Genomic DNA, 20860 nt, shown 5'->3' with positions numbered 1-20860 from the left:
AAGACACTAAACAAATCCCACTATGCAATCTGGAGATTAACAGAGAAAATGGCTTATTTTATTAAAAACAGTATAACCATTCATTTAAACTGAATGACTAGAGACACTTGGCCTAATTTTCCAAAGGCACTGAGCACTCAAAGCTTCCATGGCCTACAGGGACCTGCAGGTGCTCGGTGCCTCTAAAAAAACAACAAAAATCAGGCAAATTGTCTTTAAAAACCAAACATCGTAAGATTCATTTAACAAGTATCACAGTATATTAAACACTATACTGTTAAAGGCTGGTGGGATTTAAAAGTTCCTTTTTACAGCTTTTGTAAGCATACAATGTTACTAAAAATGACTTACTAGGATAGAGAAGCTAAACAGACATAGGAATGTTCCTGAACACACAGTTTTAAGTTATGCATTGCGATCCAAGCGTACATCAATTTCTCTGCCACTGATTTTTATGCCGTTCATTATCCTACAGGCCTTTTCAGCAGATTCTGGTGAGTCAAATCTGACTGTTCCACAGCCCTTTGATTTTCCATTCTCCATTTTTATTTCTGCAAACATTACATGACCTGAATAAATAAGTTAAACAGCAGTTACTTCAAGTGCTTGGTGCACTAACAACTTAAAGAACTCATCAGAAGGGATACAAAGCAGTTTAAAAAATATAATCTAAGGGGACACAGGAAATTAGCACTTTCAGACTGATGGTATATTCACTCATTCAGGGCAGGTGACACAGGTCAGAACAGCAGTGAGAATCCAAATTAAGATCCACCATTTCAAATCTTTCCGTCACACTACTGTAAGACAAAGCATACCTGTATTTATCCTCAAGTTTGAAACAAAGCGCCCTATGAAGCTAAGGGAAAGTTTTGTGTTTTATTTACAGGCACTGCCAGAGGTGTGACTACTGACAGGCATTAACTGCATTATAGTTCAGTCCAGTTCACCACGTTCATCACAACAGCCTATCAAGCAATCACAACCAGCAGGCAATTTTGTAAAGAAGATGCAGAGCAAAATTACAATCCTTAAACCAGTAAAGTTCCCAGGTTAGGAGTGATGGAAAAGTAGCATGCACTATTCAATTCCTGCAGTCCTTCCTTGAGGTTGGACACAACTCATGAAGCAATGATTTTATGTAGGTATCTTGGTACCTCAGAGAATGGAGTTTGAGTGTTCACTTATGGTATGTTATAGCACACCATTCCTGAGACCCTAAAATGCCACTCTAAACAACAAACTCTTCCCTAAAATACATAGCTTTTTATTTTAAAATACATAACAGAGCTGGACTTTCACAGAAAGAAACTGAACATATGGAGAAATGGTCTTTGTATTTCCTCATGACATGGCATGAAAACAATCTGTTGTTTGTATTTGTGCTTATGATTCTTAAAAACAATGCAACATAATGACTACATCTGTTGAGTTGCCAAGGAGATAATGGGAAAAATAATTCTGAACTACGTGAATGCTGCCCACCAGGCAGTTAAGACTTAAAAACAGAGAGAACCTGTCACACTGTGTCCTCCAGCTACGAAAACACACATCTGCAAACACCCAAAAAACTTTCATGGTTGAATTGCAAGCTCTATTTTATTATTAATTATCTACAAAACACTGTATGAAGACTGTCTCAGGTACCAGAGACAGCTGTGTGGAGACCTCATAGCAGCCTTCCAGTACCTGAAGGGGGCCTATAGGGATGCTGGGGTTGGACTCTTCATTATGGACTCTAGTGGTAGGACAAGGGGTAATGGGTTAAAACTTACAACAGTTTAGGTTGGGAAGTTTAGATTGGATGTAAGGAGGAAATTCTTTCCTGTTAGGGTGGTGAGGCACTGGAATGGGTTGCCCAGGGAAGCTGTGAATGCTCCATCCCTGGTGGTTTTCAAGGCCAGGTTGGACAGAGCCTTGGGTGGCATGGTTTAGTGGGAGGTTTCCCTGCCCATGGCAGGGGGTTGGAACTAGATGATCTTAAGGCCCTTTACAACCCTAACTATTCTATGATCAGTAGTATGTTTTGAATGACTTGTCTTTTCTGTCTCTCCAAAACAAGACAGCCTGAAACTCAGTTAAAGCTTTTCATTCTGAAAGTGCATTTTCAAAACAATCGCATATGTCTACACGCAAGCTTCATTCTTCATTTACTTCTGTGAAATGACAACTTTTCTGAATTGAATAAAAAGAATTATTTGATATTTGTAGAAATACTTTATCTTAGATAAAAAGGGCCTTTATTTCTTAACATAAAGGGGAAGCATTAGAGCCTGCAAATATGCTAATCAGGATCATCTATTTGCATAAAAAAAAAAAACCAATCTGCCAGTTTGGCAAAATTGCTAACTCTGATTTGATGCAGCACCATTTCTGGAAGTAATGCATAACCAGGACAGGCCCAGGGCCCTGAATCCATTTGTCTCAACATAAATGCTACATTATATACCCTGTATTGGGCAGAAGATACGTAATACCTGCCTCAAAAAGGAAAAAGCTCCAAGAGTAATTTTATTAATGGAATGGGTTAAAGTTTATAGCAGATGTGCACTCAGAGCCTACATAACCTGTACCATACCTTGGTTTCATGTGTTATGTCATGCCTAAGAATTATTTGTACAGCTCAGAAAAGCTGGGAGAAGTAACAAAGATCAAGCTAGCCAGACTTTTCTTCAGGGTAAAGTATCAACCTTGTGTTCCTGTCCTCATCTAACGAACACTATATAAAAGTAGTTGACGGAGCTGAGCAGTGACAGGATTCATATACATACCACACTGACTGAATTTCTCCTTTAGCTTCTGCCAGGTCAAGTCAAAAGGAAGCTGGAATAGAAAAGGATTATAAATAACGAAGTATTACAAAGTGCAAAAGAGCATGTAACCAAACACGCATGCAATAGAAGCTCATGATTTTTATGCATTCAGATGCTTACATTTCTCACAAATATCTGGTTGCCTTTATTGCTTAATCTCTCTCTCATGCCACTTCCCATTGGCCCAGGCACAAATCCTCGATCAATATCGATGTTCCTGTCCAAGCCTCCACCCATAGCTGGTCCCATTCGATCAAAACCGGAACTCATCCGATCCATTCCCATTCCTCCAGGCATACTGTTCATACCACCCATTCCACCACCTACACAGAGAAAGGAAAGGAGGGTAACATCAAAATGTTTCTAGTAATAAACGCACAAGTACTTTGTTATTAAAGTATCAAAAAATGTTTTGTGTCAGGAGAAAAATAACTTTAATAAAATTGTTGTAACACAAAACGACTTCATACATGCACAGTGATTTATGTAGTAGCATGGCTAATATTTTAAGGTGAAGTATTAGAAGATACAAAGTGTCAGTTCTAAAAGAAAAGTAAAAACCAAACTGCATCAAGCTATCAGTCACACCATATAATGAAGTAAAATGTTGAACACAGGAATTAAGACTTGAAGGCTGTCCAGTTTTATTAATAAAAATCCAATACTCTGTACCAAAAAAGAGATCAAGTAAATAACTGTGGCAACATTACAATACAGATAATTTGGCCATATACACTCATTTATTTTGCTTCGCGCATACATTCAGCTTTATTTAATGCAGCCATACCCACACTTAATGACACAATCTTCTAAAGAAAGCATATTTTGCAGAGAACAGATGTTATCGCAAGTGCTGTGAAGAACATGGAGCTTACCATGATACATGCAAGGCAATATATTAGTGTGTATTATATAAAGAACTAAGATCAATGGCATTCAAATATCCTATAAGAATATTTCTGTATTCATCATTAAAAAATAATGTAAAGCAAAACTATCAACATCATTCATGAGGGGCCTTTTTTTAAGTCTTAGGCCTCTCAAAATTACCATTAGCAAGATTTTAGTTTTGAATCTGCTCTAGCCTGAGGGACTTAGACATTCGCTGTAAGACAAACTTGGCTTTGGAGCTTTGCACAAAATTAAACTGAGTAATACTCTGAAATTCAAGGCTTATTTTTTATTTCAATGATGAGATATTACTACCGTTCAGTTTCATGATGTTCATGCAAATAGCTGTGCCTATTTTGTCTTTCTTCTGGAACACGAGTTTACTTAAATCACTTCTCCCTCCAAACCAGAAGTTAAAACCATTTCAAAACTAAGACTCAGGGAAGCACTGTTATTAACAAGTTTTCATCTGAATTTTTACCTCAACAAAACAACATTATAAATTATTAGACTTGCAGTCGCATACAACAGAATTCTACTTCTTCCAACACTGGCAAGACACTATGCTACAAGGAAACCCCCCGGTATAATTACATGTACACCGAATCATTACGTTGCCTATGCATTTACATTCTATTGAAACGAGTTAACCTACTCATTCCAGATCTTACTGGGCCCATGCTAGGTGCTCCCATTCCTCCTGCAAAAACACCAATCATTGCACCACCTAAACAGAAAAAAAAAATAATACAGTGATATACAACAAAACCACCCATTAGTGACAAAGCACACACTGATGAAGTACACCATTCTCTGTGTTACCTGGCAATTCTTTTCTACACAACACTTTAACATGTACCTTTATTATACAAATTAAATAGGAAACATCTAGGAAGTAACATTAGTCTCTCCTTCATTATTATGTAATTTAAGTTACTCTCATTTCTTTCTACCTTTTCTCCCCTCTGACAGTCCACCAGCAGCACAAACATATTAAAACTAAATAAGCCATTTCCCACAATAGGAAGAAGAGCCTCAAAACTGAATGGTTCATCTTATTTGAACTTCATAGTACAAAAATGGCTTCCCCCATTTTTAAGAAACCAATACAAAAGCTAGGAGATGCTCTCCCAGTGTCTGTCTTTACTGCATTTGAAGGTGAATTGATGGAATCTGGTGGGGAAAAAGGGAGAAAGAAAGAGAATCGATGCTTAATAAAACCTGTTCACCAGAACCATGGGATCTCTAGAATGGTATCAGACTGGGTCTATAGTGAGGTCAAAATAATTCTTTTTATTGAAGTGCTAATAATATTCAGGAAAGTAATCTCAAGGGAGCTTGCAGAACTGTAAAAGTTCAAAAGAACTACATAAGAACTACATTCCTGTCACTGCAGAACACACTGCAACTGTCAGATGCATTTTTCTTGCTTGATTTTCGTACCTAAAAGAAACAGGTCAGTCTTTACTTATGGCAAAATAGACCAATAACTGCCGTTATTTAGGACAGACACCATTGCTTTAATATCTAAAAAAGGTCACTGCTGAGTCTTCCATTAGAAGAAAACCTTAGCTGTTTGAATTATTGTCTCTTAAAAGGAAAGAAAACCCCAAGTCTCCCCAACAGTCTGAGACGCACTTCAAAAAACAACCCAAACCAAACCCCACAATCTGAAAGCTCAAATAACCCTAACAAGCAGGATTTCAGCTGGTTCTGACCTTAGAGATATCCTTTGCCTGTACCTATTCTATCTGTAAATCCCTACAATTTCCTTCCATTATTCAAGGATAAGTTGAAGAATTCTTATCTTGTTTCTCAGAACCATGTTTAAATCTAACGCTGCTGACAGGTAATGAAGTTGAAGCTTGCTGGATCTACTGAAGGAATGAATTCCCACATCAGTTTCTCACAGTGGCCATGTTCACGCATTTCAAAACCAGCATGTGTTACCAGAAAACTCAAAACTCTATTGCTTGCATGAATATTTATAACTGAAGTGGCTCTGGCTCTTCATTCACGAAAAAGATGTTTATCCTATGCCGAAAATAGACAGAGTGAAAGCATACACTTGATTTCTAAGACACTAATTCGAAGGCTGTAACACTAAGTTTATTACGTTATGACTTCTACACGATTACCAGTGCTCAAAGAGAAGCACACAAGCACTGCCCTCTTATGACTAGCCCAAATGATAAAAATTTAAAAAAAAACAAACAAACAAACAAAAAAAAAAAAAACAAAACACACACACACAAAAACCCACACCAAAACCCCTATCAAAAAGTTTTAGACCAAATGATGGGGAAAGGGACAAAAATGGGGAGGGGGTGAAAGAAAACCTGTCTCCTATAATGCATTCATCCAGGTAACGGTACAATCAGTAAGTGGAAGAAGGCTCTACTGTTAAGCACGTCCAGGCACATTAAGATAGAAAAGTATCTCATTTGGGGGAACCCAAAATTAAGAAAAATTAAATCTGTCAACAAGACATCATCTATTAACTAAAGAAAGCTGGCTCAGTTAAAGTAGAGGCAAATAAATCCCATTCTGATCTGCTTGAGCTTCGAAGGCAGAAAGAAAACCAAGGGCACCAAAATTCCTAACCAATGCTACCTAATTTGCAGTAAGAAGAGTTTTCCAGCATGCACTTACAAAAGCAATCTCCTGGAATTTGCAAAGGTGGTACACAGGCAGCTTCTTCAGGATTATCAGAAACATTTACTTTAATATCCAAAAGACTTGGTACCTCACAAAGTTAACCGTATGAAGCTAAATGCTCTCCTCAAATAGTTTTGTTTCTATTTTACAGAGGGGGGAGGAAAAAAAAACAACCCAAAAACCCACTTTATTCTCCATCCTAAGCAATGGCTCTAATAAGCACTCAGATTACATCCTTAATAACTAGAAGAAAGCAAACAGAGAGATGACCAAATGAAACTGAGTTCTTCTAGTAAAACTCTTCCAATATTAGGTTGCAATTTGCCACAGGAAATTTAAGTTACCATACCCATCCTTCCAAAAGAATCTCCAAAACCACGGTTCAATGCCATTTCACCACGACCAAATTCTCTGTCCATGTTTCCTCCCATTCCACCACGGAACATTTCTATAGACAACAAAGCAAAAAAAACATCTAAGCTGATGTTCATACATTTGTTTCACAGCTGCTTGCTGAAACAGAAGTGGGTTTAATGCACAAGTCAGAGACATTTTTGCCAGTTCCTATGCCTCCACTCATACCACTGACAGGATTTCCTCTGAACTCATCTACATTACCCATCCCTAAAGTAAAGCTTTTTAATAAATAAACATAAGCAAACTAACAAGTGTACAGAACAGTGTTCACCGACCTCCCATTCGGTTAACTCCAAATCCTCCCATATTAGGCATTCCTTCCATTCCACGAAGTCCAGCAAGCCCTGTAAAATAAGGAAGTGTTTTCTATACAGTTTTTTAAAAATACTGAATGCAAAGAATCTCACAGTACTTACCCCCTCCCATTCTGTTCATTCCACCAAATCCTGGACCATCTATTCCCATACCTTTAAACCAAAAACACAAATACCATTTAGAAGACAGGTAAGATCCTAATGGACTTTAAAAAAAATATGCAGAGACAGTTAACATCAATAGCACACTACACAAGACTTGTTTTGTCAAGAGTATGTTGTTCTTCCAAACAGGCAAACAACAATTTTAAGCTTAAAGATCTGTAAAACTTATAAATGAAGAACCCAGACTTACCTCCTGGACCCATGCTCCCCATTCCACTGCCCATGCTCAACTGTGTTGCACTGATAGGCTGTCCACCTGGTCCAAGTCCCATACCAATACCACCCAGACCACCTTGAAAACAACAGTAAGTATTACCAAAAGATTTTCTGCTGTATCATAAAGAGACCACAGTAAGCAAAAGCACTACTAAACTGTTCTAAGACTCTGTATTAACATATGCTAAGTGCAAGAAGTAGAAAGCAGAATGTGTACTCACGAGGTAATTGTGAAGTTTTGCTGTCTGCAGCACGGAAGTCTTCATGAGGAACTGATTTGTCATCCTGATAAAACACAGTGATGTCATGCTATGATTCCTTCAGTGCTTTAGCAGAGATGGGCAAGGTAGAAAAAATGTAAGCAACTCACCATTTTTACATGCATGGGTCTATCAAACAGGAATTGTCCATTGAACATAGCTGCATAAATACAAGTCAAGGAATCTAGCTACAGAAGACAATCTATTTCAGAAAAATCACTGTAATAACTTATTTTACTTCTGTAATTTTGGGGGCCTTATCTTTCTTATCTAATCCTTAAAAGGCCAATTCAAAGGCCAGAAGAGAATATACAAGCTGTTAGGTATATAAAAGTTTCATGCATGTCATACTCCCACATATTTTAACCTTGTTCAACATTAGCAGGAAAACCTTTTTAGACTACAGCAGTAAATTCAGTCACTATTAAAAATGTAATCTGCACAGTATTACACTCTAGCCGCTACATACTAGCTACAATGCAAATAAGCACCATCTGCAAAACTACACTATCAGAAGCCATTCTAAGTCTAACCCATATCTGATCAATTATTTTTCAAAGCCAAGGATACAAATTGCTTGAACAGCTTCAATTGCTTGTTCAAAGGTAACTGTTCCCATCCCTCGACTTTTGCCATCCTTATCTTCTTTGATGTCTGCACGCTTTACAGTTCCTGCAATGCTGAATACCTCCTTCAGTTTCTTCCAGCCAACTTTAAAGTCAAGCTTACACACAGGAAAAACATTAGTGATTTTGGTGCACATTTCTGTTCTGCTATTACATTTGGACAAGATTTTCTGCCTTGTAACTCTTTAGCTTTACAAAATGCTTGATACATGTAAATAGTAAGGATTTTCTAATATACACACACTGAAACAAAGTCCAAAAATGTCAACTAAAAGCAACAATTTGTACTACATGTATGTATTTTACTTTAACATACTAAACATTGGGAAATGGATATGTTCTTATCAAGAGCAGCTGTACTCCCACAAGTCCTCTTGCAGACATAGTACTCTTTTGTGCAAATAACAAACTTAAGTTCCAATAAATATAACAGCTCAAGTTAGTCTAAAGTAACTAGCAAGATAAACTGAACTGTATATTTAATTAAGAAATGCAACTGTAATTTCTGAATGTAATTACAAGTAACATAATCTGAATACATATCCAGCATTTTTAGTTGAATATACTAATTGTGAACTAATTTCCAATTTTCTCTTTATATTAAAACTGAACTATGCAGAGATGTCAGATGCTTTACAAAGATCAAATATTACAGTCATAAAATACAGTTTTAAACTTACGTTAGCAACAAAAATAGTGGACCCAAGCCTGCCTGCCTGCAAGTTACTGATAACCTCAGGAGGAATGTTTGGATTATTGAGAATAGAAGGTGGTAAATTCATTATTCCAGGTGCCACATCAGGTCCATGTCCTCCTGGAAACTGTCCTCCTCCGCGCTGTAATGCCCTACGAGCGTGTTCACCTTCAGGATCCTGAAACATGGCCAAAAAATAAAGCCAAGTTAATCATCAAGAGGACTGACAACAAGAAGTAGGTATTATTAGAAATTCTACATAAACCCATCAAAATTATCAACTAACATCCTTGTCTGTGTCAGAGGGATCAACAACTGAATTAGCTTGGAGACCTAACTCCCTCACCTCTAGAGGTGGGTCCTCTCAGATGAGGGTTGAGGCATTTTGGCAAAGCACTTGTTGAGGAAGCGTGCACTGCCACTTCACATGCTGTACCTAGCCTATGGACAAGTAGAAAAGATTTCAATCTAAAGGACTGTCAGTCTGGCACCTTCTTCCAAGAGCTGAATTAATTCAATTAAGCTTTCTTAAGAATTTATTAATACTGTTATTAAAGTTGTAACAGTAGAAAAAGAACTGCATCAGACACAATCATATACAGCAATGCTACGATAAAAATGTTGACATTAATTTCACTCTCCAGTCAGCAAAATTTCTCTACTTCCAGCCCCATTTTTGCACATATGTAGTAGTCTGATACTCGGCTTGTTCTGTGGTCTGATACTCGGCTTGTTCTGTGTTGTATTTTGAAGCAGGTAAACAGAGTAAACATAGAATCATATAGGTTGAAAAAGACCTGATGACACTAAGGTAAGAATGAGAAGAAAAAGTTGTTTCAAAGAAAAATGTTAGATTATTTTGATTTTAGGACAGACTTGTTGACAGCTCATGTGGTATAGTATCAAGAACTTCTGCAAGCCAACAGGTGCTTTAGCCCATTAAGAAAATATCATTAAAAAATTAACCTGGAAATTACAAAGCTAAGATGCTCAAAATGCTGTATCGTCATCTCAGTAGTTACAGTATCTTTACTGTTTCAAATTAATGCCAGAAGCAAAACCATACCTCTTTAATATTCAGGGGTCTTCCACTAAGATCGTATTTGTTCATAGTGTCTAATGCTTTCTTAACAAATTCTTCATCTTTGAATTCAACCACACTTCAAGAGAACAAAGTACAAAGGATTAAAGTTTAAATTGAGAAAATTAACAGCATGGTAGGACAACAGTACGTTTCTACATACATATAAAAAGAAACTTACCCGCAACCCTATATCCATGATGATTTGTCATCATAAAGAGAGGAGAAAAAAAAAAAAAAAGAAAAAGACAGTCAGCACATATGATAGATCATTTAAGATTCCAGTTAAAGATCCCAGCTCACTGTTAAGTAACTATTCAAGTTATTTTCAGTTTCAAAATCCATAATACATGCTCTTTACTGGTAGCCAATCTGAATTTATCTTACTTTCTCAACATACATACCTTTCAAGTGCAAGAAAATACATTATCTTTTATTCTCTTTGAGCCAAACCAGAATTGGAAAAATGCCACACAGATCCATGTAAGGACAATTGGGGAGAGGAAGGCGGGAGGGAGGGGAAGGACGGCAGAAAGAAAGCCATAACCAAATGCCAATCAAGACACTCACTGTGTCATTAAAAGCTGCCCACTGACTGCAAAGTTCAAATCTACCTACATCATCAAGTATACCAGTACGATGAACAAGGAGTCTGAATACCTCTTTCATATTACTAGCATAATTGAGAAATTACTTTGTAAGAAAACCTTACTGACTGCACCCGTATCCTTCCAATAGAGTCGAGGATTGCTTTAAGTAAAGCAAAGCTGACAGCATGTTTTAGTTTTAACTAGCATTAAAGGAAGTAATTTACAACAAAATTGATACAACCTAAGTTATGACACAAACCTGCATTTCTCATGGCCTCACTGCAGGTTCAGATCTACTGTTGGCCCAACTTTTTACTACTTTTAACAAGACAAAGGAGCTTTAACAATCTTCACTCTTAGTGCCTCATTGCTGGCACTCTGTTGGCTACTAACCATTTCCATCCAGTTAGTTTTAAGAAGGCAAATACATTAATCCAGGGTTTAGAGTACCAACCAAGCAAAGCTGACAAATCAGGCACTTCAAACAGTATGTTCTTAGCTAAAATTTTATACACATTGGCCCCGAGAATACTACACTAACAAAATTTAAATAAAATCACTGGGTTATTGAACAACCTTTGTATGAAACAAAACAAAGACATAGGCTAAAAAGAAGAATTAACTAAATGCCATTTGTTAACATTAACAGAAGTATTTTGTCCTTTACAGCCAGCTAGTCTGAGTTGCTTGGAAGGGTCAGACTACTTCTAATATAGAATCCTCAAGACTATCTTAATGAAAATCGGTGTAAAAATGAAACTTACTTTCCAATAACTGGTACAGGTACGATACAAAAATAAAACTGCTGAGGAACTTTTAAACCTCTAGCAGATTGTTGCCCACGGCACTTACCCTTGATTTTCCTTCAGCATCCTTAAACAGCTCCACGTATGTAACCTCACCAACTACATAAGACATACAAAGGGAAAATACCAAGAGACAATGCATTTAAACACCAGTATCTTTCTTTACTGTGCCCCTGTGCACAACTCTACAGAAAAACACCTATTATTCACCAACAATCAAAACCAGACCAACGTACCTCCTGTCAATGGCTATATAATTTAGCTAATTTTCAGAAATATGCAGCAGCCACATTCTCAAAAGCTAAAAGCAAACAACTATATTTAACCTAATTCATACTACAGATCATATTTTGGCCAGTATGATATAGTTGGTGAACAAATTCAGATATACACCCTTAACCTAACAAATGAAACACCAACGTTCACTGGGAAGTGTTACATTTATCATCCTACTCACAACACCTGTTTTAAGGTGACTTTCTACCTGAATGTCTTCAATCATAAGTTTGCCTTCAATAATAACCAAATTTACACATCAAATATTTCACAGCAAGCCACTCACTTTCTAAAGGAGGAAGTTTCAGTAAATAAACCAATCAAATAGTCGCGTCACCTTACAACAGATAAACCAGCAGTTATGGGGGGGTTGGCATTTTTCACAGCCTAAAAGCCAAGTGTGCTTTGCATTACTTTTGAAGAATCAATTTTTCAAGGAAAACACAGAACTAACTTTTTTACAGAATTCATGTATTAGTATTATTTTACCCCAAACTTAAATAAAGTAAAACATTTGGGGTAGTGAGATTACTCTATCAGAACTGCAACAATAGTAACAAACTTTTAATACAAGTCTCCAGACAGTCATGGCAGTAGTGACAATGCAGACAAAGTTAATTCCACAGCCAGATTCCACCAAAGAAATACAAAACAACTTTCGAAAGACGCCCTTTATTATTCGTGTTAACACACTAAATGTGTTGCTTAAATACAATAACCCTTTAAAAAAAAATCTACAAAGACTACAACTAGACAAAACACAATCTCTTTAAGAAGTCATGAGGTCATGCATGTACTCTCTACTGTCACACTAGAATGGCAGAAGATTGTAAGCACTTCATTTACCCATTCTACCCTGCAATGCACTTGTCTCAGATGAAAGAGGGGAAAGGGAGATAGATGTACCAAGTAAAGGCCAAAACCAAAAAAAGCCAAGTCAAATCTGTGTGGCTCAAAGGACATACACTTTGCACTTAAGTTCTACCCCTTTCTGTGTAAAGTGTATTATAATGAATAAGTTACCTTTCTCTCTCATAAGATCTTTAATAGCTTGCCATTTCATGTCATATGGGATGTTGCTAATAAAAACTCTATTACGATTAATAGCCTTCTTCTCTCCAGTGCCTGCATTCTTGTCCTTTGAATAGGGGTGGAATCTATTCTTGTTTCCAAGAGAAGGGATTGCCTTCGGTTTTGCAACATATTTTTCTTTAGCAGGTGCTTTCTCTTCTTTTGCTGTCTCATCATTACCCCTACATTAAAAAAACAAATCCAAACAAAAAAATATTAGTTTTATGTTGGATCATCAGACTGTTATACCTCCTATATATACAGCTGTATACCTCCTATACTATTGAACTCTCAGGATGGCAAATGCTTCTTTTCAAGTTAGGAAAAATAAATACACATTACCAATCTAATTCCAAAATACAATGCTCTAGCTAGGACAAAAAATAACGTTATCATAGATGTATTCACTATTGTGAGTGAAGAAAGTACAACTTGCTGCTTCAGTTACATTCCACTTCCAGTATGTCTGTCAAGATGGAGCAAGACAGTTCTCTGAAACTACTACAAACAGGCAAAACAGAATGACTCAGCTGCAAAATGAGCTACAGCACCCATCATTTGGTGCTTCAGTAATTTTTAGATCAGGCTCAGTTGCGCAATACTCACGACCACAGGAGGGAGAGTTGAAACTGCCTACCTTATGGAAGGAAATGTCCTAAAGGACTGTCAGAAGCGATTGACTGTGAACCCTCCTTCTCAGATTGCCTCACTACCTTTACAGTTTTCCACCACATTTCCGAAGACTTGGGTTTTATTTTTGCTTTGACACTTCGGAAGGTTTTTGATGTAAAATTAGCTGAAACAGGCATTTCAGATTTACAACCACAACATATGGCAAGATCACTGATCCTGATTAACTGCAATGAGTATTTCCAGCTCTCTGCACATTTATTAACAAAACCATGAGTAAGTGGCAGTCTTAAACCCAAAAGCACATGCAAGTAGCCTTTCATGAAGCTAAATATATTATCTATTCCAGCCTGCACACTTGTCAGGGAGGAATAATAATAATACAAATACATCCATATTTCTCACATGACTTTTCCCCAAATTCTTAAGTATTCAAATGATACAAACTTCACAGTCCTTGTGTTTACAAGTGGATCAAGAGAAGATTTGTAATTGAGAAACAGATAGGCACTGTATTGGGCCAAGTATTCGTAGAATTTAAAACATTCAAAGTCAACAACACATTATTTGGTTCAAGCACCCTCCAGCTTCCCTTAGAATCATTCCTCCTTCACACCAGCATCCTGTCAGTTGTGGCTATATAATTGTGTGGCTGTGTAATGAAGGGAACAATACACAGAACTGGAGGGAACCAGAGGGAGAGAAGGAAAGAGCAAAGTATCAGGTTTTCCAGTCAGATCAGTCCCTTCCAATCCAGTCATATTTGCAAAAGCAAAACTCCTGCCCAATTAGACACCTAGCAAAATCCAAGTTCTTCCTTAAATTTTAGGATTAGAGCAACGTATTCTCTTTAGCCTTTTAAGCTCTTTCCTGCTTAAAGGATTATGAACAGCCTCTGGGTGCTCAATATAGAGCACAGGAAGAGCCAGGTCTCCACATACAGAATCCACAGGATCTGCAAGACCTAGCTGCACAAACCAGTAAAGCACAGAGGATACAAGCCTGGCATAAACTCTGGGAAGCAAGAAAACACTTCACTTAGCCTGGGGACCACAGTCAGTCTCCTGAAAATAAAGGATTATTTAAAAAAAAAACAATCCTTCTTGCAGAAATCATCTGCCAAAACCAACACTGGCCAGTGAACAAGCTGGAGCCAGAGGTCCTTTTGTGGATGCAGCTCTTACCCTCTTCTTGAGTATTAAACATAATTTCAGTCAAGTACATTCAAAACAATGTCATGCTAGTGACCTGCAGACCACAGAAAAGAGAGTCTCAAAAACAATGAAATGACATATTCCTGGGGGAATAACAAGAGTAATTTCTACTCTTTACCTTTTGTATGAGCCAATAATTTGACACATTTCATTAATATGTGCCTGTGAAATCACTAGAAAAATTCTAGGATTGAAAAGAGATGTCTACATTAATTCTTTTTTAAGATATAACAAAGCCTATCCTCATAGATTAGAAAGAGCAATCTTTACCTTTTGAAAAATAACATCTCTGAATGTCCATGAAGTTTCAGAAAAAAGACAAGGTTTCTATACACAAAACTAAAAGCCTAAAAAAATAATAAGCACTAGATAATTCAACATGAAAGCCCTAAAAGATGGTATTTTTATTAAGCAAACTTCTCCTCTCTGCTCACTAGTGACCATGCAAATAATGAGATCAGCAGAGACAGAAAGCAAGAAGTCCACATGTGATTCCAAAGCACACAGATCAGTTCAGCTTTCTTAGGCTGAGCAATTCCACTCCTCAATACAATGAAAGTCAGGAAGCACTCCAGATCAGCATTCCTCTTCAGTGTAATCTGAGTGCTAAGAAAACCTAGTTACCGAAATACTTTTTAAAAGCAGTACATTTCACCTGTGCACTGAGAGCTTAATCGTTTTACACAGGTTTTGGGGAAGACTGGAAACTGCAGTTAAAGAACAAGATCTGTAAGTCTGTATTACTTTCAAACTACAATTGTGATTTCCACCGCACAGAATGACTGGGATTTTTCATTTGCTTGCAATTTGGTTTGGAGGGAAAAGAAGAAAATTGCTGAAAGAAGGAGGGATACAGAAAAATTGAGTCATTATTTTAACAGTAACGACTCCAAAAGTCAATAAAATGTTCAGAGCTTCAAAGGTGCAAAAGGCTCACAAAGTTCCCGTGAAAATTTATTGTAATTTGTGTAGTGTGGAAGCTGAGGGCCTGGCTTAGGGAAAAAAAAAAAATAATAACCACAGTTTTGTGGTAATGTAAAATTTATAACTTGTAAACTATCTGCATTTCACAGGGAGTCAAGTAAAGGCATGAAGCATGCCTTTACTCCTCTAGCTTTATACTGAACTTGATCCCATGTGCATTTTTCAAAACCAACACTATCAGACTGGCCTGCTTAGAACATGTCAAAACTTCACAGCTCTCAATAGCTTCGATGCACTGCAACAGCAAGTCTACCATACATGCATCAGAGAATTTTGGGTTGGAAGGGACCTCTGGAGGTGTCTAGTCTTCCCTCCAAGATCTGAATGAGATTAGAAAAGACTGAAATTACAATTATATAAAACCAAAAGCTGGTTCACATGAAGAGAAAAAACACTCAAAGCCAGACATCAAGAACAAATACATAGAGCTATTCACAGCACTGCTCTAGACAGCTGGTACTTCCAGCTCACACTCCAGTAAAAGTCCTTTTAGACCTGCTGCGTAAGGCAGTTTGCATATTCCATATATAAGCCAACATTACAATGGAAAGAAAAGTTTGTGCTTGTATGTGGGGCTTTTTGCTTGCTTGTTTTTGAAAAGTAAACCGCTACAGGCCTGTCTTACCATTCTCACATAAACGAATGACTAATTCGAAGGCTTTACCAAACGTACCGCTACGGTAAGAAGTGGAAACGTAAACAAAACCAGAAACGAGCCAGAGCACTTCTAGGAACGCACCCCGTGAGAACTGCCCTGACCAGAGCGCGCCACAGTAGCCCAAGGGCTCACCCCAGCGCAGCGGCTGCCGCTCAGCCCCTGCCAGAGGCGAAACTTCACCTCCCTCGATCCCAGCTCGCCGCGGCGGAAGGCGCCTGCCCCGCCACCCCACCGCCTCAACCGCCCGCCGCGGACCTGCGCTCCACGCTCGAGTCGCGCAGCAAGGAGCACCTCCATCTCCGGCGGAGGAGGAGCCCAGAGGGGCATGGGGAGGAGGGGACCGGCCGCCCTGCCCCCGCCGCGGCCTAGGCGGGCCCGCTGCATCTCCGCGCTTCCCCGGCCGCGCTACGCCCGCCACCCGGCCCAGCCAAGCACACACATTTTGACGCCATTAGCGCTGCCTCCGCCGCTCTCGGTAACTGCCGCTGTGGCTGCTACTGCGGCTGCCGCCGCCGCCGCCTCCTCATCCCGCGGCGGCTGTTGTTGCGGTGGCGGCTGTTGCTGCTGCTGCGGTGGCTGTTGCTGCAGCGGACGGACGGCGCTAGCGGCCTCCTCGGCTCCGCGCTGTGGCGCAGCGGGCGCAGCCTCGAGCTTGTCGTTCTCCGCCATTTCGTGGCCGGGCCGAAACCCCGCTACCGCGGGGTTTGAAAAGGGCCCGGAGCGACTCGGCCTCGCCGCGCCGGGCCGGGCTAAGTCTCGCGAGAACGGGACTTGCGGCGGAGGGAGGGGACGCGCTAGGCGGCTTTACGGGTTGCCATGGAAACGCCGGTGGGCTGCCAGGCCTACAGCTGCAATGGCCGCCCCAGTGGGACCCCGTTCAGGTCGGGCTGAGGTGGTGCTGCCCGGCGCTGGGCAGCTCTGCTCCGGGTGATTCATTAAGTCCCACCCCAATCGCCTAAATGGCATTACCTGCCACATGAAAACCTTTTAACTTGAAACCGGCCTCTTCTCGAGGTACCCAGTGACCCCCGCCCGGAGCACCTGCAGGCCAAAGGGGCCTAAGGCAAGCGACTGGTTGGGGAGCACAGATACCTCACAGAAACCAGTTTCATAAAGCTTACAAATACTGCAAAGTCGTAGGGTGATAACAATAAATAACCTGCCACACCTTTGTGATTCTACCACCACCATCAGCCCCTGCAAATGGCTGCTTAGCCCTTACTTTAGTTGAGGAGCATGGCATCTGTTGCCTGGGGACCACCTGCATTCCAAAGGAAGCACTTTGGAATGGTCATTGCTTCTATTCCAGAAAATGGACTGTAATTTACTATTCAAACTTTATGCTAAGAATACTCAGTGAATTGAAGTAATGATAACTTAAAATTTGCATTGTATTTTTCCTACATTTATAGTCTTCTTCCTTCAAAAATCAGTGTAGTAACAAGTAAAGTACTCCTTCTGCCTATAAGATGTTGTATGGTCTTTTTCCAAGCATTTCTGTTACCATCAAGAAGGTCCCCACATTCATGAGAACATGAAAGCTCCTGAATCCTGAAGCTCCTGGTGGACCCAAATCACCCCTTAACCTGTGTTGTGACAGCTCACAGACCAAATACAACCTTACACCCAGCCTGTTTGGGGTGCTGGTACACTCTCCTGGTATTGGCTAAAACACTCCCGCTGTAGATGTCTGATTATTTAGAAACATACAAAACTACGGGGCAGGTTAAGCTGCAAGTTCAATTATAGTTAGAGCACTGGGAGCTTCTAGATGGACATTTGTTTTATTTTTAAATATAATCAACAATGAAATATGAATAGCAATTCTGCTGTAAAAGTTCAAAATCATATAGCTCCATGCCACACACTCAACATTTTGCATTCTCACTCATCCTGGAAGATCTATTTGTGATGTCGAACCTGCAACTTAGTCCTCTCAGCCTCCCTTGGCTTCTGCAATCCTGATTTCTCTCTGTCACTAGTTGGGGGGAAAAGGTTTTAACTAGTATTTTTAAAAGAAAAAAAGAATCCGTCATCTGGACAAAATTAAATCACTTCACTAACCACAGGTACCAAAGTATTTCTGAAGGGGTTACCAAATGGTGTATCAACATCTATGCTATAACAAAAACCATTCAGTCCCCTGCAGTGACTTTAGATCAGTGGCTTTTTGTTGCTGACCCGCAGGAATCCACACACTAATTTTAAGAAAACCATAATTGAATGTTAGCAAAAACTGAGCAGTTTTTATTAATAGAGCAACAGAGGCTCCACACGTCTGTCTTTCTGCAAGAGACAGTTAAGAGTCACTGACATGGGCAAATATGGGTTTTGGAAGTTAACTCCTTATGAGCTGCTGGGACTCTTTGTCCTCATGATTGTCACACCAGCTATTGGTAACACCTGAGATTTTGGAGAAAGCTCAAACACACTATGAAACACCCTAAAAACCTAGTAACTTACATCCCAGATGAAGGTAGAAAGGCATTTCTAGAGGTCTGATAAGAGGTGTAATTCTGTTCACACATTAACCATAATTAGCCAAATAACTTGGTATTTGTGATAATCATCATCACTGAAATGGTTAATGTTTACTTGAAGTTGCTGCCATTACATTTTACAGCTCTCACTTCTCCAGGATGAAAGTAATTTGCATGTTCAGGTTAGTAAACCTCATTACCAGACCTCTGTTCGATTGTGCTTCGTACAGGGCGTCTCAAGTGTTGGAATCCTATACTCCCTAACCCAGTATAATGTCACCAAGCAGCTGATGCTAAATTCCTATGCCCATGGGCCCACTGATGCTAGTAACAGGAAGAATTATTGACTTTCTTACACACAGTTTTGCCTACTTGTTCCAAATAATCTACTGGCTATTTCAGCCGCTGCCTTCTCAAGTTTGTATGTCTTTTTGGTGCATGTACTCGAGGCTGAGACAGAGTTAATTTTCCCCCGGCAGCCCTCATAGTGCTGTGCTTTGTACTGGTATCTAGAAAGATGTTGATAAGACACTAGCATTTGGCTACTGCTGAGCAGTGCTCCACAGCATCAAGGCTGTCTCTCCAATATCCCACTCACCAGTAGGCTGGGGGTAGACAAGATCTTGGGAGGGGACATAGCCAAAATAGCTGACCCCAACTGACCAAAGGGATATTCCATATCATATGATGTCTGCTCAGCAATAAAAGCTAAGGGAGGAAACATGTTTGCTACTACAGTTCATCTTTCAGAGCAACCACTACACAAACTAAAGCCCTGCTTCCCAGGAAGTGGCCAGACATCACCTGCTGATGGGAAGCTGAGAATGAATCTCTTGTTTTTCTTTGCTTCCGTGTGCAAACTTTGCTTTTGCTTTATTAAACTACATTTATCTTGACCCATGAGTTTTTTCCATCTTGTTTTCTACCCCTTCCATCCTGCTGAGGAGGAGAGTGATAAAGTGGCTCAGTGGGCAACCGGTCCAGCCAAGGTCAATCCACCACAGCCAAGGTCAACATACACACAGGTTTGTACCAGCAAAATTAGTTGTCACTCAATATGCTTTGTAATAAATACTGGTAACTGTACAAGCCATACCGTGACAAGTCTATAAATGTAGAGGTGTTTTGTATTAGAGTTGCATAGGGACATAGTTGAGGATAAAGCCTGCAGGAGTGCCACTAGCTCTGCTCTGTCCCCTCGCACCACAACTCCTATTTACCGCATTTTGTTTCCCTCGGTTGCCTGTGTCAGGATTTTTATGGGAGTCTTGATCCTTTCCCAGAAGTCGCACACATAATCACTCAGTGTATCTGTCTTCAAAGAACAATCAAAAAATGGGAGAACAATACCACAAAGAGCTGTTTTAGAGAGCTGATGGGGGAACTGGGATTAAAAAGTGGGATTTCTTTGGTCCTCAGAACTGTGTTGAAAGAAGTTTAAGCTTTTCCCTAGGAGGATTCCTGTGCACAAAATGACTGAAATAATAATAATAAAAATCTCCATGGCATAGTAAGTGGAAAAAGGAAAAAACAATACCTCTCTATGCCTGTGTTTGTGCTGAGGAAGTCTCCTTCTGTTACTACCGATCCCTCCTGAGAATAGTTGAAAATTATCTCTTGATATATAGGCTTCCAACATCTCTTCCACCTCTGCTCATGTCCTTACAGGAGACAGATATGGTCGATGAGGAATGTCCCTGTTAAAAGGCGATCCTTCATTAGTACAGAACAGTTAAAAGCATTCTTGATCTACTGTCTTAATAAATTCCTTTCGTTGTCCTTTAATGTAAATAGTGTTTCTCAGTTATGGGTAGAGTATATGACATTATGCCTGTATATTCTTGGCAAGCAGAGTTGGCAGCACTAATTTACACGGGGAGTTGAGAATGATGGAATATTATTAGTGTTCTGGCATATATATGTAAATATAAGCAACTGTAAAGGAATTACTCTTGGAAGTCTCTTGTACAAGTAGTAGTTACTGAGCTAAAATAATTACATGTGTTCTAAGTATCA

General features: G+C 39.4%; 1 protein-coding gene across 2 annotated transcripts; it reads right to left on the bottom strand.

Annotated features, from left to right (window-relative positions):
• Nucleotides 1–32: 32 nt before the first annotated feature.
• On the bottom strand, nucleotides 33–17156 carry MYEF2 (myelin expression factor 2). 2 transcript variants are annotated; one of them, XM_061347376.1, is made up of 17 exons: nucleotides 16804–17153; nucleotides 12831–13060; nucleotides 11578–11630; nucleotides 10317–10324; nucleotides 10121–10214; nucleotides 9041–9232; nucleotides 8305–8458; nucleotides 7845–7894; nucleotides 7696–7759; nucleotides 7449–7550; nucleotides 7196–7246; nucleotides 7055–7123; nucleotides 6712–6810; nucleotides 4360–4431; nucleotides 2934–3136; nucleotides 2772–2823; nucleotides 33–569 (listed from the first exon to the last, which is right to left on the bottom strand). In XM_061347376.1, exons 1-17 carry the CDS (start codon nucleotides 17031–17033, stop codon nucleotides 406–408), a joined length of 1887 nt encoding a protein of 628 aa, XP_061203360.1. In that variant the 5' UTR covers nucleotides 17034–17153; the 3' UTR covers nucleotides 33–405. The 2 variants fall into 2 exon arrangements, with proteins under 2 accessions (XP_061203360.1, XP_061203361.1); XM_061347377.1 differs by lacking the exon at nucleotides 4360–4431 and having other exon boundaries at nucleotides 16804–17156.
• Between the last annotated feature and the right edge of the window lie 3704 nt (nucleotides 17157–20860).

The sequence above is a fragment of the Neopsephotus bourkii genome, unplaced genomic scaffold (assembly GCF_033783945.1).
Source record: "Neopsephotus bourkii isolate Nb327-2 ecotype Australia unplaced genomic scaffold, CSIRO-AGI_Nbou_v1 NB_318, whole genome shotgun sequence".
In the NCBI taxonomy this organism is placed as follows: domain Eukaryota; kingdom Metazoa; phylum Chordata; class Aves; order Psittaciformes; family Psittacidae; genus Neopsephotus; species Neopsephotus bourkii.
Note: the sequence above shows the minus strand (reverse complement) of the source record. Positions and strands in the feature narration are given on the sequence as shown.